General features: G+C 36.5%; 2 protein-coding genes across 4 annotated transcripts; both read left to right on the top strand.

Moving 5' to 3' along the window:
• Positions 1 to 8,720: 8,720 nt before the first annotated feature.
• LOC306845170 (uncharacterized protein) lies at positions 8,721 to 15,386 on the top strand. Of its 2 annotated transcripts, XM_079377814.1 has the most exons (8): positions 8,911 to 9,024; positions 10,420 to 10,490; positions 10,839 to 11,150; positions 11,259 to 11,576; positions 12,042 to 12,176; positions 13,154 to 13,186; positions 13,666 to 13,705; positions 13,864 to 15,386. In XM_079377814.1, the coding sequence occupies exons 2-8, from the start codon at positions 10,427 to 10,429 to the stop codon at positions 13,880 to 13,882; spliced, it is 921 nt and encodes a 306-aa protein (XP_079233940.1). In that variant the 5' UTR covers positions 8,911 to 9,024; positions 10,420 to 10,426; the 3' UTR covers positions 13,883 to 15,386. The 2 variants fall into 2 exon arrangements, with proteins under 2 accessions (XP_079233941.1, XP_079233940.1); XM_079377815.1 differs by lacking the exon at positions 13,154 to 13,186 and having other exon boundaries at positions 8,721 to 9,024.
• A 2,381-nt stretch (positions 15,387 to 17,767) lies between these two features.
• Positions 17,768 to 23,561, top strand: LOC306844507 (uncharacterized protein). 2 transcript variants are annotated; one of them, XM_079376694.1, is made up of 5 exons: positions 17,768 to 17,869; positions 20,777 to 20,934; positions 21,232 to 21,549; positions 21,787 to 21,881; positions 22,412 to 23,561. In XM_079376694.1, exons 2-5 carry the CDS (start codon positions 20,853 to 20,855, stop codon positions 22,448 to 22,450), a joined length of 534 nt encoding a protein of 177 aa, XP_079232820.1. In that variant the 5' UTR covers positions 17,768 to 17,869; positions 20,777 to 20,852; the 3' UTR covers positions 22,451 to 23,561. The 2 variants fall into 2 exon arrangements, with proteins under 2 accessions (XP_079232820.1, XP_079232819.1); XM_079376693.1 differs by lacking the exon at positions 17,768 to 17,869 and adding an exon at positions 19,062 to 19,335.
• Positions 23,562 to 26,723: the final 3,162 nt, after the last annotated feature.

The raw sequence follows: 26,723 nt of genomic DNA, 5'->3' as shown, positions 1-26,723 counted from the left end.
GCATCTGGGCCACGTTACAGTGAAGAAAGGAGTGGGATCCGTTTCACAGTCTTGAACACAAAGCACTGGTGAACGATGAACTTCTGAGCACCAAGAAGGTCCTTGGTCTGGAACCTGCAGCAGAAGGAGCCTTGAAGGTGAAGGTTCTGAAGTTGTTGCAGAAGATTGGGGCACTAAGCTTGGTCGTCATTTCTATTGCTGTTTCCAAACTTCCCACATTCGCTTCTTTCAGAACTTCTTTGTTTCTCCTTACAATCTTTTAATCTTAGGAGGGATTTGCAATTTGGAACCTTTCAGACCCAGCATTTTGATTGGCCGATGCTGTCGGAGGTGGCCATAGTATGGCCTCTCTCTGGCATGAGGTCTATATCCATAGCTTAAAGGAATAGTTAACCCAAAATGAAAATTCTGCCATTAATTATTCACTCCAAACCCATAAGACCTTCAGTCATCTTAGGAACACAAATGTAGATATTTTTGATGAATTCCGAGAGCTTTCTGACCCTGCATAGACCGCAATGGAACTACCAGTGACATCAGTGGTTCAAATATGAGAATACAAGAATATTTTTTTTAGCCTGGTCTCATGAAAATGCGTATAAATAGTATGCCAAATACAAACAGAAAATTGTGGTATTGATACACAGAAATTGTCTTTGACGTGCATGATACATACGTGCTTATGCATTAGTAAACCAATACATAGGTGTTTGAAATGCATTAGTGAGCCAATTCTCAAATAACTGCTATGATGACTTTTGTTCTACCCACTTAAAAGATTATGTCAGGCCTTAGAGTTGTGGACAGTACCGCCTCGGGGAAGTGGTGTTTCCTCCCGAGGTCAATCTCCATTTCCCATCCCTTGGCTGACTGCAGGAGATTCTGCCTGGCTTGGCTGTGGGCAACAGGTCTTTGGCCCTCTTTCACAAAGGCGTGGTACTCAGCAGTGGTCTTGCTTTGGCTGGTTGTTTCTTCCTCCTTTCCTGCTCCAGGATGTCTGCGAGCACTGCCAACACCTTGTCGTGGCGCCACCTGTATCTCCCCTGTGTTAATGCGATTTTACACCCTGACAGAATGTGCACCATTGGTCCTTTCCCGCCACACAACCTGCACAGTGGGTCCTCCCTCCTCCCCCATCTGTGCAAATTGACTGGGGTTGGTAAGGTGTCAAACACTACTCGGAGTAGAAAGGATATACGGAAGGGCTCCAGCCGCCACAGTTCACCCCATGTGATTGTTCTCTTGGGGAGGTTCCACCTGGTCCAGGCGCCTTGAGTTGCGAGCTCGATGGATTTTGCTCTTCTCCCTTCTTCCTCAAGGTTTCGGACATCATCCTGGATCATGGTTCTCTTGTCCCTAGGGGTGGACTTTTACCACTGCTGAAAATGTGCCATTCCTAGACCCTGTCTTCCAGTGCAAGGGTTTCCGATGATGTCTTTGGTTCTAAGAGAACATTCTGCCTGGTTAATTGCCGTGCTGGTGGCCCACTTACGGCCAGATCTTGTTCTGACTCCTGCTTCCCTGGTGAGTTGGTCTCGAGAGTCCCTATATGTCAGGGACAGTCTGCACTTGGCGACTTTAAACTCCTCCACCACTGATGCAGGGGAAGCTGGAGCTGACCCGACCTTATGTAGAGACCCAAGGATGTAAAGCTCGGGGGTATTCCCAACCATCTTCTAAGGTGCTTGTTGAACTTCCTCTCCATTTATTCAACAGTTGATAGGAGCACCTCACATACAGTGAGAAGCCACATGAGTCTCGGGAGCAGGCCATGTTGGTAGATCCAGCACTTGTATTTCCCAGGCAGGCCAGACTTATCAATCTTCTCCAGCCATTCTTGAACTTGTTTTCCGGTGCTTGAAATGCTGTTCTTGTCTGACAGGTAATCATCATACCACTTTCCAAGGCATCTAATTGGGTTCCCCTGGATGTTCGGGATCTCTTCCCCTTGAACAAGTAGCTTGAACCTTCCAGTTGTTTTGCCCTTTTGGATCACCAGGCTCCTTGATTTCTTGGGCTTAAAGACCATCTTTGCCCAAGTTGCCATGCGATCCAGTTCTGGTGTTATCACGGTAAGATCATCCATGAATGCCCTGATTGCTGGCTGTTGACATCCTGCTGTGGTCTTCGGCCCTCTTGACTTTTTACTCACTGCAGAGATGATCAGGTTCATTCCCATGATGAACAAGATGGGAGAGGTTGTGCATCCTGTTACTATCCCTGTCACTATAAAATTACTGACTTAAAAATACAGGTCCTTTTCAAAAAATTAGCATATTGTGATAAAGTTCATTATTTTCTGTAATGTACTGATAAACATTAGACTTTCATATATTTTAGATTCATTACAACACAACTGAAGTAGTTCAAGCCTTTTATTGTTTTAATATTGATGATTTTGGCATACAGCTCATGAAAACCCAAAATTCCTATCTCAAAAAATTAGCATATCATGAAAAGGTTCTCTAAACGAGCTATTAACCTAATCATCTGAATCAACTAATTAACTCTAAACACCTGCAAAAGATGCCTGAGGCTTTTAAAAACTCCCAGCCTGGTTCATTACTCAAAACCGCTATCATGGGTAAGACTGCCGACCTGACTGCTGTCCAGAAGGCCATCATTGTCACCCTCAAGCAAGAGGGTAAGACACAGAAAGAAATTTCTGAACGAATAGGCTGTTCCCAGAGTGCTGTATCAAGGCACCTCAGTGGGAAGTCTGTGGGAAGGAAAAAGTGTGGCAGAAAACGCAGCACAACGAGAAGAGGTGACCGGACCCTGAGGAAGATTGTGGAGAAGGACCGATTCCAGACCTTGGGGGACCTGCGGAAGCAGTGGACTGAGTCTGGAGTAGAAACATCCAGAGCCACCGTGTACAGGCGTGTGCAGGAAATGGGCTACAGGTGCCGCATTCCCCAGGTCAAGCCACTTTTGAACCAGAAACAGCGGCAGAAGCGCCTGACCTGGGCTACAGAGAAGCAGCACTGGACTGTTGCTCAGTGGTCCAAAGTACTTTTTTCGGATGAAAGCAAATTTTGCATGTCATTCGGAAATCAAGGTGCCAGAGTCTGGAGGAAGACTGGGGAGAGGGAAATACCTGAAGTCCAGTGTCAAGTACCCACAGTCAGTGATGGTCTGGGGTGCCATGTCAGCTGCTGTTGTTGGTCCACTGTGTTTTATCAAGGGCAGGGTCAATGCAGCTAGCTATCAGGAGATTTTGGAGCACTTCATGCTTCCATCTGCTGAAAAGCTTTATGGAGATGAAGATTTCATTTTTCAGCACGACCTGGCACCTGCTCACAGTGCCAAAACCACTGGTAAATGGTTTACTGACCATGGTATTACTGTGCTCAATTGGCCTGCCAACTCTCCTGACCTGAACCCCATAGAGAATCTGTGGGATATTGTGAAGAGAAAGTTGAGAGACGCAAGACCCAACACTCTGGATGAGCTTAAGGCCGCTATCGAAGCATCCTGGGCCTCCATAACACCTCAGCAGTGCCACAGGCTGATTGCCTCCATGCCACGCCGCATTGAAGCAGTCATTTCTGCAAAAGGATTCCCGACCAAGTATTGAGTGCATAACTGAACATAATTATTTGAAGGTTGACTTTTTTTTTTTGTATTAAAAACACTTTTCTTTTATTGGTCGGATGAAATATGCTAATTTTTTGAGATAGGAATTTTGGGTTTTCATGAGCTGTATGCCAAAATCATCAATATTAAAACAATAAAAGGCTTGAACTACTTCAGTTGTGTTGTAATGAATCTAAAATATATGAAAGTCTAATGTTTATCAGTACATTACAGAAAATAATGAACTTTATCACAATATGCTAATTTTTTGAAAAGGACCTGTATACTCATTAAAGTACAAGTACCCAAAAACTACTTAATTACAGTAATGTGAGTAGTTGTAATTTGTTACCTCCACCACTATATAGAACAGTGATTAAACTGACTTGGAATTCTTTTAGAACAAACTATATGTGAAAACACCCTTAATTTGACATTATTTCAAAGTGCACTTTAAGAAACAGTCATGAAAATGTGCGCTCTTTATGTAGCTACACCTAAGTGACCTTTTTTATTTATTTAATTAATATTAATTATAAGCACTTTTTTATACCCCCCAATATTGGAAGTACACTCAAAGTGCTCATTTATTATGCATTGGGAACCATGTCCTAGTTTCAACAAATAAAAAAGAAACGTTTTGCCTAATGTTAAGACTTGTAATGTGAGTTATTGTCACGGAACACTTAGGGAGCGCCGTGGAAAGACGAGGTCTGGGTCCAAATGCAGGTAAGGATCTCTTTAATAACGAAACAAAAAGGCCAACAAGGCAAAACAAAACAGATTCAGAAACAGGATACATCAACGGCAACACAGTGCATGTATCCCCAGAGTTCACCAGTAACTACGACTAATACAATAAATAACAATTAATTCACCCAGACAGAGCAGCGGGAGTGTGGTGTATAAATAGTCCATGACAATGGGGAACAGCTGGGAGTGTCATTTGTGACAGGTGTGTGGAGTTAGGGGAATGGAGTCCGGGAGGACGGGAGATGAGAACTGCAGAGCCCGGACTCGTGACAGTTATGACATGAGGCAAAACTGGGAGAACAAGAACAAATGTAAACATTAACAACAAAAACGTTTGTAATAATGAAACTAAACTTTAAAATAAAAGTAATGCATAACCCAGTGATAAAACAACCATGACAAATGGAACATTTAACTGAAAGTTCGATTAAATCTATCTTGGTTTGTATTAACGTTTAATGTATATTTTCACCTTTCAATAATTGGTGGACTCTTCAAGTGTCGCCATGTATCTGTAAGGGTTGCTGAGCCTATGTTTCAAATATACAGGCTCATATTATAATCATATTGCTGTTAAAATTAATTAACAGAAACAGGCACCTTTACGTTTGCATTTAAACATCAAAAATAATTTAAGATTATTTAAAGCATATGTTCTCTCTTCACTAAAGAACAAAATCCAGCTTTGAATGTTTACTAGCACCTACCATTTGCAAGCTTGAATGTCAACCTACAATAGGAAATGCTGTTCAGACATGTTCCCGGGTTGGCTAATTAAAAATATCTTTACAACCACCTTACTTTAATAAATAGTGTCAGATTACATTTCAGTTAAACATGAAAAGCTAGTTTACACTCCACTTTATGCAAAATTTAGTCTCTGACATTATCTAGTAGTTATGTTTTAGTTACATCGTCGTGTTATTAAAATGTTCATCTTCAAGTCTCAGTTTTACTTTCTGACTGGAACACCGAGCAATTTTTGTAAATGTATTTTTACATATATGTATTTATTTTTGTTACGTAAAAGCTTAGGGGTTTTTTTCACATTAAAGCCAAAATTCCATAACAAAGTTACATAAGATCATGTACAGAATGTGACAAACAAGGGACAGAACCAATGGCAAAAATGCTCAGAAAAAGAAAATAATGATGATGATGATAATAATAATAATAATAATTATAATAATTATAAATACATCATCGTCTCTAAAAATGCAAAACAATGTAATACTGGACTTCACACAAGCTGACTTTTATTTATTTATTAATTTTTTAAACGAGGGACAACAATATTAAACAATATCTTTTTGTTTGTTTGTTTGTTTTACTTTTGAATACTATGTCTTTTGCTTTATCATTTGACTAAACATATTTGTTTGTTGGAATTTATTGGAAATTATTTCTTATTGGAAAAGTATGTTTGTTCTGTATTTATTAAAATAATGGGAAAATGTAATGCAACATTTCAGTATTATCACACCACACACAATGGACTAATTATAAGGCTGAGAGACAGTTTAAAAGAATAGATTATTTGATTCGAGAGTTCACTCCAAAGGATAGAGCTGATTCCACTGAGAGGAAATGTAAAATAAGTTCATTTATGAGATTACGTTATGTATGTTTTTTTTCTGTGTCCTTTTTCATAAATATTGAAGACATTTTTCCCAGGTATAATATTTGTAGTTTGTGTGGTTCTGTGGTTGTTTTTTAGATACTGCTGGGTTTATTTTGTTGATCTGTCAGGTAAGCGTCAAACACAAGTTGTTATGATGAACCCAACTACAAGTTGTATTTTTTTATCCTTTATTCTTTTAGTTTGTATAGGGTAAATACTTATATATAGTATACTTATAGTTAAATCTGTCAGTAGGTTAGTAGTGTATAGGTTTATAGTGTTTTTTTACTTCATTGTTGTATGTCTGTATTTATGTAGCACCGTGGTCCTGCGAGACACGACATTTCGTTCCACTGTATGTCCCCACTGCTGGACTGCTGGACTTACAAAATATAATGAAACAACATGGAACATATAAACGAGAGCACAGGGATCAACACGAGAGAGGGCAAACAAGAGCACTCAAAGTAGAAGGCAGGATGAAGATGGCAGTGATTAGAAGCCCAGGAGAGTAAGAGTGAAAACTAGTGAGGACATGACACTATTTAGAGAAAAGATCATTATTCTACGGGTTTATGTGTAGAAGTTCACAAATCCCAAATGTCAATCCCCATATGAAAATGTCATCATTCGCCTTCAGAATTCTTGCAATGAATGAATCCTTCTCAGTCCACCCCCAACTTTGCAGCTGTGAGAGTACATTCTCAGGACCTCATGAGGAAATGAAGTGTTTAAATTATGTAAATCCTACAAGTCATTTTTTTTCAATGTATGCCTGTGTTCCTTTAAGTAGATTACCAATGCATCCACTTTTTAGTTTTAATTGCAGAACATTATAAGCATGCCTTTATATTTGTATATATATCAAGATAAAGAGATTAAAAATATCTTTAACAAAAGTGAAAGATTTTAAACATTTAATGTATCGCACACCATAATGAGATTCATGTTTAAGTCTTGAATACATGGCAATGAATCCTCCACTGCAAATACTCTCAATTATTTATCTGTGTCAAATTATTTCATAGCTTGCTTATTGTTGGAGGTGCCCTAAAACCCTGTAAAATATATCGTATGGGTTGTCTTTTTGCAGGGAAACAGAGCACATATAGAAGTACTTCCAACTAAAATTTTAATATTTTTATTTTATGGGTGTTATTAAAAAGCCAAAACCACCCATGTCTACATGTTTCAGTTTTGCTATGAACAAAACTGGATTTGTGCAGCAACAGTCTAATCTGATTTGATACAGACTTATGCATTTGTATGGGGTATTGTATTATTTTTAGAATGTCTTCAAGTTTCAGTTTTATACAACATTCATATTCACAAATGTCACAATTGTGACTTAGTTTTGCTCTCAAAGACTTAGTTTTGCTTTCAAAATGAAAATCGTTCAAGATCCTTTTACATATTTACAACCTGAAAGTAACAGATTGACTTTTACAGTGCTGCTGTACCATCCATGGGCTGACCGATCAAACTATTTGGGCTGTTAATTCAATCATGAAAAAAGATAAAGATCTTATATGGCTATAAGATATAATCTAAGAAAGTCTATGGCTTTGTTTGTCAAACTGATGTTCAATTTTATTGATTCTAGTAAAAGCATTGTCCTAATATGTTCAGAAATGAGAAATGGTGTTATAGTTCACAATCAAATGGCAGTCGTGGCCTAATGATTAGAGAGTCGGACTTGTAACCTGAAGGTCGCGGGTTTGAGTCTCAGGTCCGGCAGGGATTGTAGATGGGGGGAGTGAAAGTCCAGCACTCTCTCCACCCTCAATACCACGACTGAGGTGAGACCCTTGAGCAAGGCACCGAACCCCCAACTGCTCCCCGGGCGCCGCAGCATAAATGGCTGCCCACTGCTCCGGCTGTGTGTTCACGGTGTGTGTGTGTTTGTTCACTACTCACTGCTGTGTGTGAGCACTTGGGTTGGGTTAAATGCAGAGCACAAATTCCGAGTATGGGACACCATACACGTTACTTCCTTTCCTTCATTTCCTTTCCAAATGTAATAAAGGTTAGTTTAAAACAAACAAACAAAAAAAGTTAAGGCTTTATTACAGGCTGTCAAAAGAGTTTATTAAATAATATACAATAGATTTACTATGTTTCACAGGTTACAATCATCAGTCATTTTTAAAACTGGAAAAACGTGATCTGTGTGCTAAGGATATTTTGGGTACAATGCACTTTTACACACACACACACACACACACAGTGATGCTGTGTGGGATAGTCCTATGTACAAAGATGCTGCGTGGGATGGTGTTTTTAATTTCTATCCAGCTTCCCACTCTGTTTTCTAAGAGTTGCAATCTTTTTGATTGTTACAATCATTAGGATTGTAACTCAAAACATATTTAGTGGAAAAGTACAGCTCTGGGTCATCCTACATAGAGTGACAAAGATGAGAAAATACAACATAAGCACAAATATGAACAAGCAGTTAACAGTTACTTTATATATATATATATATATATATATATATATATATATATATATTTCAGTTTATTATTATTATTATATATTTGTATCATATTTTAATAATAATACATTTATTTTTATATAGCGCCTTTAGTTAATTCTCAAAGCGCTATGTATCTAAAAAAACGATACAAAGTTTAAAAGAAAAAAAGTTTAAAAAGTACACACCAAGTAATAAAAAGGGAAAAGAAGTCAGTAGCCATTGCTGGGTTATTAGAGTTCATTAAAACAAACAATAATGATAGCGCAAGTCTCCTTATTTTTTTTAATTTTTTTTACTTCAAACATATGAATAAACGTTGACAGCCGCACGTATTGCCATCAAAATTACTTGTTATTTGGTTTTATTGCATATAGGCTTTAAATATATTTTGTGTTTTTGTTAAAATGGCGCCAGCATTTTATTAAAAACGAATTGAAAAGTAATAATGAAGGGGCACATGTAAAACTATAATTTATGTAGGTGTGGTTAAAACAGTCATATTGAAAGTGAAAGCAGCTCAGCTTTATACAAAACCTGTCCTTCGTGCTTCGTTCGGTTGTATTTCACTCTCTTTGTCCATTTGAAGAGCATTTACACTGTAAGTTTTCTCTACTGTTTTGGTCTAAATCCGACTGAGTTATGTTTGGATATTAGTTAGCATGAACTATTTATAAGCAATGGTTTAGCTTAAAACCTGATATAAACAATAAGGTCAAATACCGCTTAGAATAACTAAAGGATAGCGGCAGATTTGGGCACATTAGGAAGCGTGTCTGTCTCTCTCGTATGCTTATTTGTCGTGAGCGATGGCTCTTAATCATATTTGGTATTGTTTCTATTAATGCGAACTATACACGTAGCCTATATCCTAAAACCTGTTAGTACGCATGCGTTAAAATAAACGTTCATGAGAACAGTCAACTTTAACACTAAAATACAACAAGTTGGCAACTTTGGCTCGGTGAACTATTGTTTATTCTTTCATACGTAAGTCAATAACTTTTCATTTAGTGATATAACTTCAATACTTTGTGAAACAGTAGAATTATAGCTACAAGGAAACAAAAAGTGCTAAGAAACAATAGGATTATCAAGGCAGCTTTATATACAACTTTTGGTTTTGCAATGTTATATAAGTTACAAAGATACAATGTGTTGGATGTGTTAATACAAAGAATATGCCTAAAACTTAGAACAGACTACCGTAGTTTATGGAGAATGACTAATTCTGTAAATGCAATGTTTCATTTAATGTGGCTATTGATGTAAATTCACAAAGAAACATTTGCACATCCTCTTTTTTGTTGTTCTGAAATCACTATCAGAAGTAAGAATATATCTTTTCATCTTTAATCAGTTACTTATGCACATCATTTTCTGATTAAGAACCATATTCTGGATTTAGAATATGGAAGGTCATCTACCAGCTGTAATTTTATGGAAGGTTGTGAAAGTTTTTAAGTATGTGGGAACTATGATTGATTGCAAATACATTTTTTCTGGTAATGTGGATTTTATCTGCAAGAAAGCAAATCAGAGGCTATATTTGCTACGGAAATTGAGAAACATTTCCATTAGCCAAGGTGTTTTACAAAGAGTTTATATTAGTTTAATTGAAAGTAAAATTAAATAGGATTATAAGGATGGTAAGCAAAATAATAGAAGTTAAGCAAAAGTCGATTGATCAGCTGTATGATATGGCAGTTAGGAGGAAAGATTTGGCTATAAGTGGAGATACAACGCACCCTCTGAACCACACTTTTGAATTGTCACCATCTGGACGCCGTTATAGGACACTGAAGGCAATTAAAGAAATATATAAACAAACCTTTGCACCATACGCAATAAGTCTTTTGAATAAAGGGTAGGACTACAGTGTTTTTAGGAAGGATGAATGTATTAGTTATTTATTTGATACACACACACACACACACACACACACACACACAGACAAATAGTTATTGTTAAGTCTATTTCTTACTTTTCATTTCAGAGTAATCATGTCTTCAGTGAAGGTTATGCTTGTAGTTTCTCTCTTCATCGCTGCTGTGAGGCCCAGTTCAGGTACATGCTTTAATACACAGATTAATTGTGTTTGCTGTCGTTGAGTGTTAAACGGAACTTTTGGGTTTAACAATATAATTTTCACAATAATGTTTGTACCCATGTTACTAGAGATTATGACTGTTGTGCTTACAGCAGTTTAAGTTCTAGGTTTAATACAAGTTAAGTGCATTATACTGTTAATTATTTTCTGTGGTTAATCAACAGCATGCCACAGATTCTGTCAACAGAACTTTACCTGTATAAAACCATGACCATTAATTACAAATATGTAAACTGTATGAAATGTGTTCTACTTCCTCTGAAGTACCACAATCCAAATTTTGTTTGTAATTTTGCGTTCAACAGATTTGTGGAAATTGGAATGCCTACCTACAGTTGGAATTCTTGGTCAGACCACAGTTATCAGATGCTTTATCAAAAACATCAAAGATATTAACATAGTTGCAGTTTCCTTAACAAAAGCTGAACAGGAAGGGCCATCTTTTACTTTTTTAAATTCAAAAACATCAGGAGATCCACGCTTTAGTCTTGAAAACTTAGACGTGGATCCATCTCTGCAAATCTCAAACACAATGTTTTCTGATGAGGGCAAATATGTGTACCGTGTTGTAACAGACCGTGGCTTTCAAGATATACAATTTAGCATCAGTGTCACAGGTGAGATTCAGTTTCTTTAGTCATAAAACTATAAAACTAACATATAATTAACATAAAACTAACATATAATCTTGGTACTCATCATTGTTTTGTTCTTTCTCAAAAAAGCGAAGTACAAGGATCCCGTCACAAGCACATGGCCTGAATATGTAACAGCAGGAGGACCTGCCAGCCTTTACTGCAATGCTTCTGATGGATACCCTGAAGGCTTCATCCATTGGTTTGACCGTTCTGGAACCAACTGGACCATAAATTCAGAGCTGACAAAAGTCCCCAAGGACATCGGCAGTGTAAAATCTGTGGCTTTGTCAAGCAAACTGCCTTTCAAGTCTATCAACTTGGACCTGGCACCATTTAGATGCATCGTCTTTAATAGCAAATATGTACAAGATGGAGAAAACACACTGGACTTTGCATATGCTAGAAGTAATTAGGCTTAATTTTCTTATTATCTCTGTTAGTGCTTATTTTACATAGCAAGCAGTTTGTGCAACAAAGATGATCTTCTGAAAAGATCTTCTATTTTGTCTAGACGCATGTCAACTCAGAGTTGGCAGTAGCACCATTTAAGGAGTGTTTACATAATTATATTTCAGGGTGTGAAGATATGCATTCTCAAAATGAAAGTTTTGAGAAAACGCACATTGAGATTTGAATTGTATTATATTATATTTCACTGGAGTCATTGGAGTCTATATTTTTCTTAGCAATCCAATTTAAAGTAGTGCAATAAAGGACTGACACTGCAACACAATATTCTACTAGAGATATTCAGGTTACTAAGTTCTAAAACTGCCAGTTGTACTGAAGATAATCTTGTAGTGCATTATATATTTTTACTGTCAGGGAGAATCTGTGCTGGTGTGAATTATATGTATTTTGTTTTTCCAGGTGATCTTAACGAGGATTACAAGGATTCTTCTGGATCTAATACAACAAACATTGTCGCTGGTGTGATGGTCATTGGATCGCTTATTGCTGGTCTGCTGTTTGCTCTGTTGTGTTTCAAAAAAAGAACATTTCAGGGTGAGTATACCTTTAACATTCATTAGGGTAACAAATGGACTACATTTATTTACTCTTATTTTATATTACATACACATTTCAGTGAATAAGTATGCAGGAGGGATTTCTGTAAAACACAAGCTTTTTATTTGCTTGCTTATTTGGTTGCCAAAGGGGAAGTGTAGTCATGCTTAAATTTAGAAAGAACAAGCCTCAGCAGAGCTTGTATCAGGGTATTCTTTACTTAGCATAGACTTACTTCCTTATGATTTGCTAAATGTATTTAGACATAACATGCCTGTCATGAGTTTATTTGGGTTAAACTGCAGTCAGCTACGTTTTGTGAAGTGATGTTTTCACTTCTCTACAGTTCTTTACTAATGCACACAGTTTCTGCCTATCTCATGTTAATCTTGAGTACCTATAGAGTAGTATTGAGTCCTTCATATCTCCCAAGAGTCTTTAGTTTTATCAGATTTATAAAAGACTGATAAAGTTTTACCGCTTCTCTCTGAAAATTTTGGCGGCGCTAAAGAGTCACGAGCAAGTGCAGCTTTTGTGAAGCAATTGTCTGCAAGCTGTGACGTGGACATAACTAAAACAGTGACAAACAGGTTATGGACTTAAATTAACTATGGCTAATGAATTAACGAATGAAGCATGTTGATGGACTTGCTCTTGCTCTCGCTCTCGTTGATGTGTGTATATGTACTCTTCCGGGAGAAATGCCCATACAAGGAATTTTGCCCTATATGATGTCATACATACTCGGAAACAAAAATTCTGAAATTGATAGGAACCCTGAAGGAGTGTCTTTGGCGCAGAAATACTCTGTAATAGAACTAACTCATTTTTTGAGACTTTGGTCATGTTTAGTATGAGAATTCAATAGTGTGAATAAATGAGAATGCATGAAATAATATTAGACATCCCCTTTAAGGCTATTTAAAAACACAGTCAGTAGTGATATCATAACTTTGCACTGAATTTATTCACAGATGGTAGACGACCTTCTGCCCATCCTATTATGAGTATGTTAAAATTGTGTGATTTTTTTATTCTTAAAAGTGGTGTTTGTTTAAACAAATTTTCTGTACGACTTTTTTGTTTCGGCTTCAACTGGGCCTGTTAGTTGCACATTGGAATTGTTTCTCTTTGGGGATGATTTGTTTCACTTTTCCAGACAGATGTTTAATCTGAGTTACAGTCTGTTTAGATTTATCTGAAAGCATACTTTGTGGGAAAGTACAGAAACTCTGGACCATTCTGATACACATGGGAAACAGATACAGCTGTCTCTCTCGCTCTCTTACTATCACTCTCACTCTTACTCTTTTTCGGCTGCTCTTTTGAGGGAATGCTTGAGTGGATTATCTGCATAGTTTGGCACTTGAAGTGCTGTAGCTTGTGCAACCCCTGTGACTGGAAACAAATACAGCTAGACTGAGCTAATACATTTAAAAAGTTCTTATCAATGATTAATATATGAAATGTTGTTTTTATGAAACAGGTAGGGCTTACGATGATGATCTGGAAAATGGTGAGAGCAGGTAGGCCCACAATTCACATTTGTGTTTAGGCTTAGATCAAAACAATACTGTGCACGGTTTAATATTACTTAGTAGTTAACAGTTTGTTTATTTGTTGTTGCCTATAAGTTCATTTATATGACTGAAATTTTCACTTTCTGTTTGTCTTTTTTTTTTAGTCTCGAGAAGCTTCAGTAGATGAAATTGAAACCATAACCATATGATTTTCATACTGAGGTCAGTGCAGCAGCCATTTGACTGAAACAAAAGTGAAGCCATAAGGGAAATGGCAGCTGTTGCAGTAATGGCAGACTTAATCAGTTCTCTTTACATTTACAATGTGGGTTTAGAGATCATGTACACTAATAATGGTCAGATTTATTACTACATCAATGAAAACACAGAGTTTTATTAAAGAGATTCTTGGAGATTTGCTGAAAATTATAGGAAATATTTTTGTAAAGTGTTTTTTTTTTTTATGGCTATCAAGGTTCAAATAAAATTGGTTAAATATGTCAATGACTTTATAACAGTAACCAGCTTATATAAACAAAAACAAGCAATGTTATTACTGTTTCATTTTTGTTCTGCTTTCTTAAACCTGGTCAGAAATCATAAATCATTATTCAAGGTTACTTTAACAAATTTAACAAAATGACAGCTATACTTTTCAGCAACAGGAATAATATCCAAATCTAAATCTAGTTTTGTAAAAACTGTTTTGTATCCATCTAGGAAGTTTCTCCTCACTACTGTCACTTTTGGTTTTACTCACATATTTTACTTATACAAATATATTTGAATTACATTTAACTTCTCAGCTTTATACATCAAACATTCATAATGTTAATGCAAAAAAAAACCAAACAACCAATAATAATAATAATAAGTCACGTACAATTTTATGTAATTGTGTCTGTACTGCTGTAATGCTATCACTGGTCACTTATGCTTCACCTCAATGATAATTCAACTTTAATTTTCAGATTCTGTTCATGTAAACGTGAAGTGAATGACGCATGATTTGTAATGTGGAGATTTGTACTGTGTACTAGGGCTGGGTAAAAAATATCGATTCTCCGATTTTAATCGATCTTCAGTTTAACGCAACGATATCGATTCGGGAAATCCCCGAATCGATTCTTAATGCGCGTGCTTCATGTAAGAGGATATGAATATTCACCTCTCGTCCTGAAGGTGTCACCATCTTTCGAATTGCTCCACTAAAAAAAACAACTGTGTGCACCCTATTATTAATGTAGATGTGTATTTCAGTAATAAACTTAAGTAGGAGAGTTTCAGTTACCAGCATTTATATCAAAATATGGATCCCATGTCTGCAAAACTAACATTTTAAATGAAATATTGATAGCTAATCGATATCGAACCGAATCGAATCGAATCGAATCGAATCGAAACCATAAAAATAAGAATCGAATTGAATCGCAGAATTGGTCACAATACCCATCCCTACTGTGTACCAATAAGAGGAGTAGTTTCTGTTAATAAAGGGATGTCATGGTTTTGAAGTAGGAGGGGTCAGGATTAAGGATGTCTGTGTTTTCTCTCTTGATTTGGAATAAAATTGAAAGATATGCCTGTTTGTGAAATGTAGCCTGTGGAGAGACCGTGAATCTTTAAGCACTTTTGTATTTCTTGTTTTGTTTTTAATCTTACTGTTATAAAAGAAATTAAAAAATGACAGTTTGTCTTCTTGCTATCTTGTTAAAAACATGAGGCAGTGGGGTATCTTCCATGGAACAATTTATAACATTCTAGTTTTACAGTATAACCAACTGACCTAGTTTATTTTTAGACCTAGTTTTTTAATGGTTATTTGGTAACACTATACAATAACAATAAGGTCTCATTTGTTAAATTAATGCATTGTCTATTAATAATACTAACAGTTAATAATACAGAACAGCGTAAATGAGTACACCCTTTCTGAACATAAAGACATACTGCATTTCTATTTCTTAATTATCACTGTTACCCTACAATTTGTGGGATGATCAACATTTAAATATTTTAAACATACTTAATAAAAAGAGAAATATCATAATTTTCTAAATAAGTAAATTAGGCAATTTTGCTTAAATGAAGGGTTACAAAGATGAGTACACCTTGATTAAATTCAACATGCATTTAACTTGGTCTCTGTTTGTATTTGAATGGAGCTTTGTATTTGTATTTTTTCAGTCCTGATATAGGTATGTGCACAAACGTCTTGACAAAATAAAGGATATAATACTGATTTAAAATAATAATGGTTTTCCTATTCATTCTTTTATTTCTCTGTTCCACAAGTGTTGCTAGCTTACATTCAATAAGTACTTTAAATTTCCAATGTACTTTGCTGGTTTTGTGAATTTGCACCAGAATAACTTCTCAAGACATGTTGAAAAAAGTGACAAACAATGCAGAAAATGTTTTAAAATTGTGCATTACATGTGTGAATCATTAACCATTGGGAAAGGACAACTCCCCCACACTCTCTGGATTTAGAAATGGCTTTATGAGAACTTTACTGTGGGAACCAGGCACTTCTCACTGTACTGCTCCCCTGGATGCTGTTAGATCCAAAATTATTGATATGGCTTCATGAGACCAGACTGTGGATTTCCCAGAAACATAATTTTGTTAAGGGAAAGGGAGGTGGTGTGTGCTCTGTGGAATTTGTGCTCTGCATTTAACCCTTACAAGTGTACACACAGTAGTCAACATACACTCAGAGCAGTGCAGCACCTGGGGAGCAGTTGGGGATTTGGTGCCTTGCTCAAGGGTCTCACCTCAGTCGTGGTATTGAGGGTGGAAAGACATTATCCACTCCCCCCACCTACAATCCCTGCCGGACCCAAGACTCGAACTCACGACCTTCAGGTTACAAGTCCAACTCTCTATCCATTAGGCCACGACTGCCCTAATACAAGCTTTAGAAAAGGCTAAATACATATATTTTGATTTGGTCACAGGTACTTCCTGTGTGAATAAAAAACACACACAAAAAAACCATTTCACTGCTGGGTCTTACTGTGTTAGATGAAACAATCACTCAGCTCATAGCTTTTGCCAGCTTTGAGACTATTGTTTTCCGTTTTCCTGTTCTGATCTGAAAATGAAAGCTTGCATAGTTTAGTTCCCTAAATATTGTCTGTTGTCTTTTTGTCTATCTATTGTCTTCACTTCTTTATTTTGTTATCTGTGTTTTGTCACTTATCATCTTGTCTGTGCACTGGAAACTTCTGTCACCAAGACAAATTCCTTGTGTCCCACACTTGGCAATAGAGCTCTTCCTGATTCTGATTCTGGCAAGCTGCATTTGTGTATTACTTTTGCTACTATTTTCACAATGACAACAATGTAATCCTCAAGACCTCATAGATGTAACATATGCCATTGTTTGTGTAAAGAAATAAGTCTTCTGACATTTGTCTCTGAAGTGGTTTGATTGCTGTCAGCATTAAAGGAATAGTTCACCTCAAAAATGAAAATTCTGTTATCATTTACTCACCTTCATGTCATTCCAAACCTGTATGAGTTTCTTTCTTATGTTGAACATAAAATAACATATTTTGAAGAATGCTGGTAGGCTAATCATACAGTTGATGGCCCCCATTGACTTCCATAGTATTTCTTTCCCTACTATGGAAGTCGATGGGACCAACAACTGTTTGGTTCTTCAAAATTCTTCAAAATATCTTCTTTTGTGTTGAAGATAAAGAAATTTATACAGGTTTGGAATGACACGAGGGTGACTAAATGATGACAGAAGTTTCATTTTTGAAGTGAACTATTCTTTTAAGTCTAAGATGAATTGAATAGGCTATAGTACTTTTCATTGTCAAGAACTAATTTATGATTTTGTTATGAAGGAGGTCACAAAATTACCCCGTTTCTAACTTTGTGGGTGTTTACAAACTGGTGGGTGTTTCGATTATGCAATGAAAATGATGTCCCTTTCCTGACCCCACCCCTAAACATACCCATCACTGTGACATGAGCCAATCAGGTAACATGGTTGAAAACGCGCCTCTGTTTTGGCCTCACCCACTGATCTGGAAATTCCTATTACTTTCCTCCAGAGACCTGGGGTTAGAATTAGCCTAGCTGCTTATGGGTGGGAAAACATAGTTGAACACCCCTTCCACACAGCTCTCTCAACGGAGAAAAAAAGACGAAAAGGTAAGAATGCTACACAATTTCTTGAAGTATTTTCTGAACATTTAGTGCTACCTCTCAGTTTTTATTAATCTGTTTCTCAATAGAAGTAATAAAAATAATAAATGTGAATTAAGTTACATCACTACAGTATCTTGCTAGTTAGCTAAGCATTAAAGAACTAAGATCTAATCTCCTAAATAACATATTTGAGATTAAAGTAATGTAATGCCTGATCAGGATACACACACATCTAGGTTCAACACATTCCTGATGCAAGGATGGGATCAAAGCTCGCATTCCAGCGGAACCTATCGCTCCAAACTCCCCTTTTCTTCCTGGGATCATAAAAACCAGGGTCCAGCTCAGGAAATTCACGTTTTGTCATTTTGAAAGAAAACAGAACTCCCCTTCCCGGAGCCTAAACTTTACTGGCCGCATATTCTAGCCATTAAGTTTGCAGTAAATCATGAAAACGTCTGGACGAAGAAAGTTTTACAGCCAACTCGGAGCTAAGACGAGCTCCAGAGCTCCCCAAGAAGTGACATTATGACCTCGCGTTCGCCCAAGAAAGGAATGCGTTTTTCCTGTTGCGTTCTCTGAACCAACAGAAACGGACAAAGGGAGCCACAGCTTGGCTTAAGGATATTGTGTGTTTTGAAAAGGGAACGAGTTATAATAAGTTCCTGTGAAGCAAAATATACTCGAGAAAAGAAATACTATATCTATACATGTATTAAGGAGTGTGTGTTTGTGACATTTATAAGCTGTTGCATTATTTTTAATCCATGGTAAATCCAGAATGTATAAGTTACCTGATTACTAGATGTTTAGCTCACCTGCTATTTGTGTCGTTTAGAATTTGAGGATCTGTTTATCAATGTATTTAACCCAGTAATATCCTCTGTGGTCACGTGTATTTTTGGTGCATATCAAAATATAAGTGTTTGGTTTCTTTAGAAAGCTAACCTTATGAAGAATATTATGGTTGAATGAAAATGATCCGTTTTATCAACCCATGGTTACAATAACGGATAGAAACTTGCTTGCAATAATTTGTTTCATGTGACCAATGACTGAACCAGATAATGTATGCAAAACACGCAGCTACGCAGGGCGGGGCTCCGCCCACAGAAACGCTTGCGATTGGATCACGCGCCCAAAAAGGCGGACCCCAAATCGGCCCGTTAAAAACGGATACTCAACCATGAAAGTTGAGTTGGAGTTGAAAACAACAGGAGGCCACGCACGCCTGCGAGTCTCTCGTTCTGCTCACGCTGCAAGCGCTTCAGGCCTCGAACATCACGGCGAAGCAAAGCAACTAACACCAAGACTCAGTTAAACGACCAAAGAACTTTAACATTAAACTTCTAAGACCTGAATCGCCTTCCTGAAAGCACGACCAACCACTGAAGAGCAACCGCGTCACACGACCAATCCGCACGCGATCCGTCTCATCCGAGTTCGATCGAAACAACGCAAAAGACAAAGTAAGGCAAAATCTCTTTACTGACTGAAACCGGGATTCCTCTCTGTTGCTGTTTAAATATAGCATGGTTCTGTCTATAAGTTTCCTCAGGTCGAAAAGCTAGCATTAAAACCTAAGTCTCTCTCTCTTCAGATATAAACAACTCGCTCCCATTTGTGTGTATGTTAAATTGTCTGTTAATGTTGTGTTAGAATAGTGAATAAAACTTTGACTTTATTAAGAAATCTTTGTCTGTGTTATGTGATTTAACATGTCGTAACTATTTGCCAAAAACATCGCGTTTTACCTACGCTCAGGAGCTAACTAAGCTAACTCAATTTAACTATTTGATTTATTTTAATCGTTGGCCACGAATGAAATAAACAACGTGTTAAAAGACAACTTGCCGTTATTAATGCTTGCTGGACAAGTCGTTAACAAGGCATAAGTTGTACATTCTGATTAATGACAATTAATCATATGAAGATCAACTCTTAAGAGTGATTCCCTAAAAGCTAAATAATAAAATAAATATATTTTTGTAGGATTAATGTCTTACAGTAATATCGGATTGGTCTCGTTTTAAATAAACACTAAAAACTGAAAACATAATTTAAGAGTAATACTTTTGCTCAAATGGTTAAATGTTCAATAATCTCTTCCAAAGATCTTTGGAAAGGGGAACTAAGGGAAACTGAGCCCTTGTCTTCAAACTGAGGTCAGCAATACCACATACTGACTCAACCAAAAATGGTAGATATGTTTTGTTGGCTAAAACTTGTGACCAGAATGACAAAAAATACAGCAAATACACTACAGTATGTGTTCTTGTCATTCATTACTACGTCTATGGAGCACGGGGTTGGGTTGTAATGCAGGCACCGTTGTAATGTTTATTTTACAATATAATCCAATGGCAGTTGCTAGTGAAAATGACAATAAAATGTTGCAATGACACAATATTGCTCTAAATTAAAAATTCAAATATTAGAAAAAGTTTACAATAAGGATGTTGTAATACTCATAGCATTGAAATAAAAATGTTATGTTATATTGTAGAAACAAGTAACAAAGTAAAATGCGGTGATGGTTGAATGTTTTTTTTTTTTTATCTCAGTGTTTCTATCAATGTTGCATAAGGTTTTTTATGCATAATAGTAACCCTAGAATGTGATCAAACAGTTTAAAATAGCTGAGCTGAGCTGTATAACAATTTTTGTGACTGCAGAAATATGTGATTTCAGTACTCACCAAATCCCACCGGTCACTATTGTGACCGAACATTAAACACACTTTTCCAAAACAAAATAAAAAAATAATTATTTATTATTTCAAACGGTTACTAATGACACATCATTTGGATATTTGCATGTCTGGGAAAAATTTGGGATTAAATGTATTAATCTATGAATGTAGGCTTAGGTTGACAAACTATATTTTCAATGTAAATCTTTGATTTTCAGCTTCCTTTAGATAAACACTCCATGTGACCACCACTTCCACCTTCCACTATAGTCATAGTCACGCAGAGCTGTGAAGATGGCGTGTGTTGTGAGATACAGTTTTCTATTGATCAGTATCTGTTTAAGAACCACCTCATGGGCAGACACAATGGTGCAAGGTATGAATATGTATATATACATTTTGCTTTCAATTTAAACATTAAAAATGTTACTTTCATGGATTACATTTCTATGCTAGACCCTGTAGTAGAAAATGTTGTAGTCTGCATTCATTAAAAAAGACCAAGTGTATGTAAATGAAATGCTGTAAAGAATGCTTTCTTTGTGTGTTTTCTTAATTATGTCTGTACTTATTGCTACAAAAATCATTTCAGATGCAAGATAGCCTGTAAATTAATCAGTGTATTTAAGTGTTTAAGGAAAAAAGTCTCATTAGTTGTTTTTCTTAAACACAGTTACACCTTTAATTGGAGCTGTTGGGAATGAGATCATCATCCAGTGCGCTACTGATAAAACCCCTCAAGATGGAGTGTACATGTACAAACGAGAAGGAGCAAGTAAAAATAGGCAGGACGTCTTCTACTATTACAAAGACAACAATTTTACCCCTAAATCAGATATGTACAAAGCCAAAGTCCATGTAGCTGGAACATTTCCCAACCTTAATGTCACCTTCTCAAAGTTACATAGCGCAGACATTGGGCTTTACTGGTGTGAATTTAATTTGGAAGAAAAAATTACAGTCGGTCACGCGGTCACATGGTTATGGATAGGTAAGTGTGTCTTACACTTCATGTAAATAATTTTATTATGAAACAATTGGATTATTGTCGTCTATATGAATGTAACACATGTATTTACTAAGTAAACTATATTAAAAGGAAACCTTTATTTAGATGCTAAGATTGAGAAATACAATAATTTTCTGAATAATATTGAATGAAGAACAGCACAGAGGATAGATCTAATTCTCTGGCCTTGATTTTCTATTCTGTCATGGAAAAAACAAGATGAAGTGTGCCCAGAAGATGTTTCTCATGCGAAGATCTTGAGTGCTGTCATTGTGTTACTGTGCATAATTTGTTTAGTCTTTGTGATTCTGAAGGTAAGTACACACATACACACACATACACACACACACACACACACACACACACACACACATTAGTCTTGAAAAGCACAAATCAAAAGGAAAAAATAAACTTGTAGAGAACATGATGCATATATATCTGAAATACGGTATGCTGTCATGTGTGGACAAGCAATGTGCAAATGACAGCCATTTTTGATACTCTTTGTGATTTGATTTGTTGCTGAAAAACGGTTGCTGTCTAATTCTTTTGCAATTCCTAAACTTTGGAATGATTTTATATTTATATTTAAACACAATTTAAGACTCTATATTCCAAATAAGTCTTCAAATTAGTTAGGACGTGTTTAAAGACCACAGGAAACATCTGAAATGGTGCTCAAAAACCAAGTGGTTTTTAAACTATTAACCTAACTATTGATATTAAGCACCCCCATCCCCTCCGACATTCAAGATGTACACGAGACATTCAAAATGTACAGTGTTCTGAATTATCATACTGGTATATCTGGTACAATGTTTTCATGTCATGAATGTTTCCTCAGGTGAGGGAGTGTTGGAAAAGACATCAAACCACCCTCTAAAAGTTCATGAATAGATGAAATGGAGTCAAGTATGGATGCCCGGCCCAACATATAGACATATATCAACCCCGACGATTAATCTATCAAGGAGCTTTTATAAATACATGTGATTAATAATGAGTTCAATTTGTGTTACTCTTTTTTTTTTGGAGTCACAAAGCTTTCAAATGGTTTATTGCTTTGTATGTGTTTATCCACGTTTAGCTTGTGTGTTCCTATTGGTTTTCCTTTAGCCTTATTTCAATTTCAGAGTTGGAAAGAAATCATGCTTTTCATTATAGTGTGAACAATGAACGTTATGCAGTTAGATTTAACATAGATCAGGAAGAACTGAAAATATTGAAAGCGTGAGGAAATATAAAGAGATGCAACAGTTGAAGATATCTTGCTGATGGCCAACAGAAAGACCTCACTTGTGCTTCAGCTTAATAAGTAACATACCTGTTACTTTTACTCATCACGGTTTATTTAGTGTCTCTTGTCTCAGAATATATATTTGTACAAATACTGTATATTGCAAGCAGGCAAATAAATACAGGGGTACACCAAAACAAAAACATTTGTATACCACACTTTTGATGCTTTGAATAAACAACCATCAACATTTTAAACCAATTCAGATTGATTTCTTACTACGTACTAGTATTTTTTATTAGAGTACTGTTTTTATTACAGTCGTAGCCTAATGGTTCGGGAGTCGCACTCGTAACCCAAAGGTTGCGCATTTGAGTCTCAGGTTCAGCAGGAATTGTTGGTGGGGGGAGTGAATGTACCAATACCATGACTCTTCCACCAATACTATGACCATGAATGAGGTGCACTTGAGCAAGGCGCCGAACCCCGAACTGCTCCCTGGGCGCCGCAGCATAAATGGCTGCCCACTGTTCCGGATGTGTGTTTGCGGTGTGTGTGCACTTAGGATGGGTTAAATGCAGAGCACAAATTCCGAGTATGGGTCACCCAGAGCCGTTGAGAAACAGAGTTAACTCCTTAACTATGGAGGAGTAAAAACAAAGTACAATGCAACACACAGGTTAAGGCGGTTCATTTCTTTGTATGCAAAGTATAAATAGAGTAAACTGCTTAATAAAGATTGGAGACTTGAGACATTACTTTGTTTTTGTTACACTTATTCCTGTGGATGTGCAGACCAATGATGTATAATGATGATTAAATAAATTATGCTTATTTAAAGAGTATAAGAAATCTAATTAGTATGTAAAATGTGTTATTGTATTACAGTTTCTCAATTGTTTACATGCAATTTTGAAAACCGGGTTAATTTTTTCAAAATATACTCACAATTATCCAAACACCACACTCAATTTGCATAATTCCTAGATTGTTTGCAAAATGACACACTTCAGTCAAAACATATACACATATTTGTGAAAATGCTATTAGTTTTCATTTAACCAACACAGTCCTCAATGATCAGACACTATTGCAGCCAGTTTCACACTGCAGTGATAAATAAAAAACACAATTGTAAAAACTAATTTTAGGAAATAGCATGTGCTAGATTTTTGGCCCGACATTGTTATGTAAGGGATCATTTAGATGAAACAATAGTGACAAACCCACAACATTCTTCATGATTAGTTTGAGATATAGGGAGAATGTACACAAATAGGCCTACTATAAACTTACCAAGCACTGCACAACACTGATGCTGCAGACTGAATATTTCAAGTATATAATCAGTTACAGTAATCAACCAACAATGAAATCAATGAAACAAATAAAATCTGTAGACAAATAAAAATTACTGCATGAAGTACATACACTTTGACTCTGAAGAAAAACTACTGTAAAAGCAACAAGAATCCTGTAACTATTCATCATCTCTCCGTCTGGCTAGATCAGGCCATAAGATTTCATCCACATCACAGGCTATGTCTTCATTGGCAAGGCACCGTTGGAAGAATCGCCTCGTGTGACAAATCCACCCCTGCACAGAAGCTGCTTCGATATGATCACAGGCCTGCTCCATGGCCTGAATGAGGGGCAAACGGGCCGCAGGTCGTATACCTTCCCCCGCCATGCTGAAAAATACTCTTCTATTGGATTCAGGAAGGGGAGTATGGGGGAAGGTATAAGACTTCAAATTCAGGGTGCTCATGGAACCAATTCTGGACCAGAGCAGCCCGATGGAATGAGACATTGTCCCAAACGACAATGTACTGCATCTGGTCCACTTGGTTTAATGCTGTGACAATCTCGTGCAATCGGTCAAGAAATGCAAGTATTAGCATTATAGGGTCCCAGATTTGCATGGTGGTGGAGGACCCCATTTTGTGTAATAGCAGCGCAAATGGTGATGTTACCCCCTCGCTGCCCTGGCACATTGGTGATTGCCCGGTGTCCAATTACATTTCTCCCTCTTCTTCTTGTTTTCGCAAGGTTAAATCCAGCCTCATCCACATATATAAATTTATGTTGAATTTCTGCAGCATCCATTTGCAAGACTCTCTGAAACACAGTAAAAGACAATAAGATGCTATTCAATCTATTGCACAGTATTTTTTGTGCCAGAACATTATGAGCAGTGCACAATACCACACCATAATAAGATGAACAATACATACCTCCACATACTCATTGCGCAGATGTTTCACTCTCTCTGAATTTCTGTCAAATGGTACCCGATACAGTTGCTTCATGTATATTTGATTTTTTTTGAGGATTCGACAGAGACAATGTTGACAGAGACTCGTTGGATGTTATTGAAAATATGGTTATCATTGATGATATTGGCTTGGATTTCTCGCAGCCTGATACAATTATTGGTCAAAACCATGTTCACAATGGCGGCCTCTTGTGCACGATGTGAACATAGGGCCCCTTCCACCTTGGTGTCCTCGACCCTCAATCCTATGTAAAAAAAAAAAAATATATAAAAAAAATACACATGCAGCCTACTGTCAAATGTCACAGTAAACAATATTGATGATAAGTACAGAAAGCTTCAGTTTCAATGTACTGTGTGGTTAGCTTACCTGTTTTCTCGATGAAATGTCCGAATTACTAACGCAGCAGTATTTCTACTGAGATTTGGTTGAACTCTTTGTCCAGCTTCCATCAGTGTCAGTCCATGGTTGATAACATGGTCAATAAGTGTTGCACGGATGTCTTGAGTCAAATTTGGTCCTCGTCTTCTTTGTTCAGGTTCTATCAACTCTTCAAGTCCTTCTCTACCTCTTCCTCTACCTAGGCCTCTTCCTCTATCTCCTTCTTCTCTTCCTCTACCTCCTTCATCTCCTCTTTGAGCTCCTCCTCTCATTCTCACTCTTCTTCTTCTTCTTCTTCTTCTTCTTCTTCTTCTTCTTCTAGCTCCTTCCATTTTTGTTGAAGGTGTAGACAGGTGAACTCACCTGCTGCCTTTTATAGCACACCTGAGTGCTGCGTTTTCAAATTAGCACATGTGTGCTTCCACACCTGGTGGATGTGATTATCCAATTCGTTCATTAGTGTGGTCATTGGCAATCTGGGGCTTTGTAATGACAAGGAAGTAACCTCACAATCCTTATCTGTGTCTAAGGTGGGAAAATGTGTGTAGAGTTTTACAAATCACTGTGTGTAATGTTGTGCAAATCTGTGGAGGTGTTTTGCTCATTGGAGTAGAATTTTGCAAATTGTGTGGAAATGTTTATTTTAGTGTGTAAACAATCGTAAAAAACTGCAATATATATTTCGTCATCTATGGTCATCTATTATTCACATTTTAATACAATATTATGTTAAGATATAAGATACAATATGCATACACAAGTGAATAACAAGGAATGCTAGAAAAATGCTAGAAATGGTTTCCGACATTTAAAAAAACAAAAAAAAAACATCTAAAGACATCTTTTTCGCCACTATCTGACCAATTAATAGTAGCACTTACCTATTCTATTCTATTTATTTATATTTATTTTATTAATTTATTTATTATTATATTTTGGTCAGATGGTGGCGAAAAAGATGTCTTTAGATGTTTTTTTGGAAAATGTCTAAAACCATTTCTAGCATTTTTCTAGCATTCATTGATATTCACTTGTGTATGCATATTGTATCTTATATTTTAACATAATATTGTATTAAAATGTGAATAATAGATGACCATAGATGAAGAAATATATATTAATACAATAACACATTTTACATAGAATGTAAATTAGATTTCTTATACTCTTTACGCATAATTTATTTCATCATTGCCTGCACATCCACAGGAATAAGTGTAACACAAAAACACACAAAGTCATGCTTTCTTTATTAAGCAGTT

This window comes from Barbus barbus (genome assembly GCF_936440315.1).
Source record: "Barbus barbus genome assembly, chromosome: 25".
Taxonomy (NCBI): Eukaryota; Metazoa; Chordata; class Actinopteri; order Cypriniformes; family Cyprinidae; genus Barbus; species Barbus barbus.
This window is presented reverse-complemented; position numbering and strand designations above follow the sequence as displayed.

Coding starts and splice junctions, on each gene's coding strand:
- LOC306845170 (XM_079377814.1), top strand. CDS start 10,427: ATGTCTTCAGTGAAGGTTATGCTTGTAGTTTCTCTCTTCATCGCTGCT. Junction 11,577..12,041: donor GGACTTTGCATATGCTAGAA/GTAATTAGGCTT, acceptor TTGTTTTTCCAG/GTGATCTTAACGAGGATTAC. Junction 12,177..13,153: donor CAAAAAAAGAACATTTCAGG/GTGAGTATACCT, acceptor ATTTATTCACAG/ATGGTAGACGACCTTCTGCC.
- LOC306844507 (XM_079376694.1), top strand. CDS start 20,853: ATGGCGTGTGTTGTGAGATACAGTTTTCTATTGATCAGTATCTGTTTA. Junction 20,935..21,231: donor GGCAGACACAATGGTGCAAG/GTATGAATATGT, acceptor TCTTAAACACAG/TTACACCTTTAATTGGAGCT. Junction 21,550..21,786: donor GGTCACATGGTTATGGATAG/GTAAGTGTGTCT, acceptor GGAAAAAACAAG/ATGAAGTGTGCCCAGAAGAT.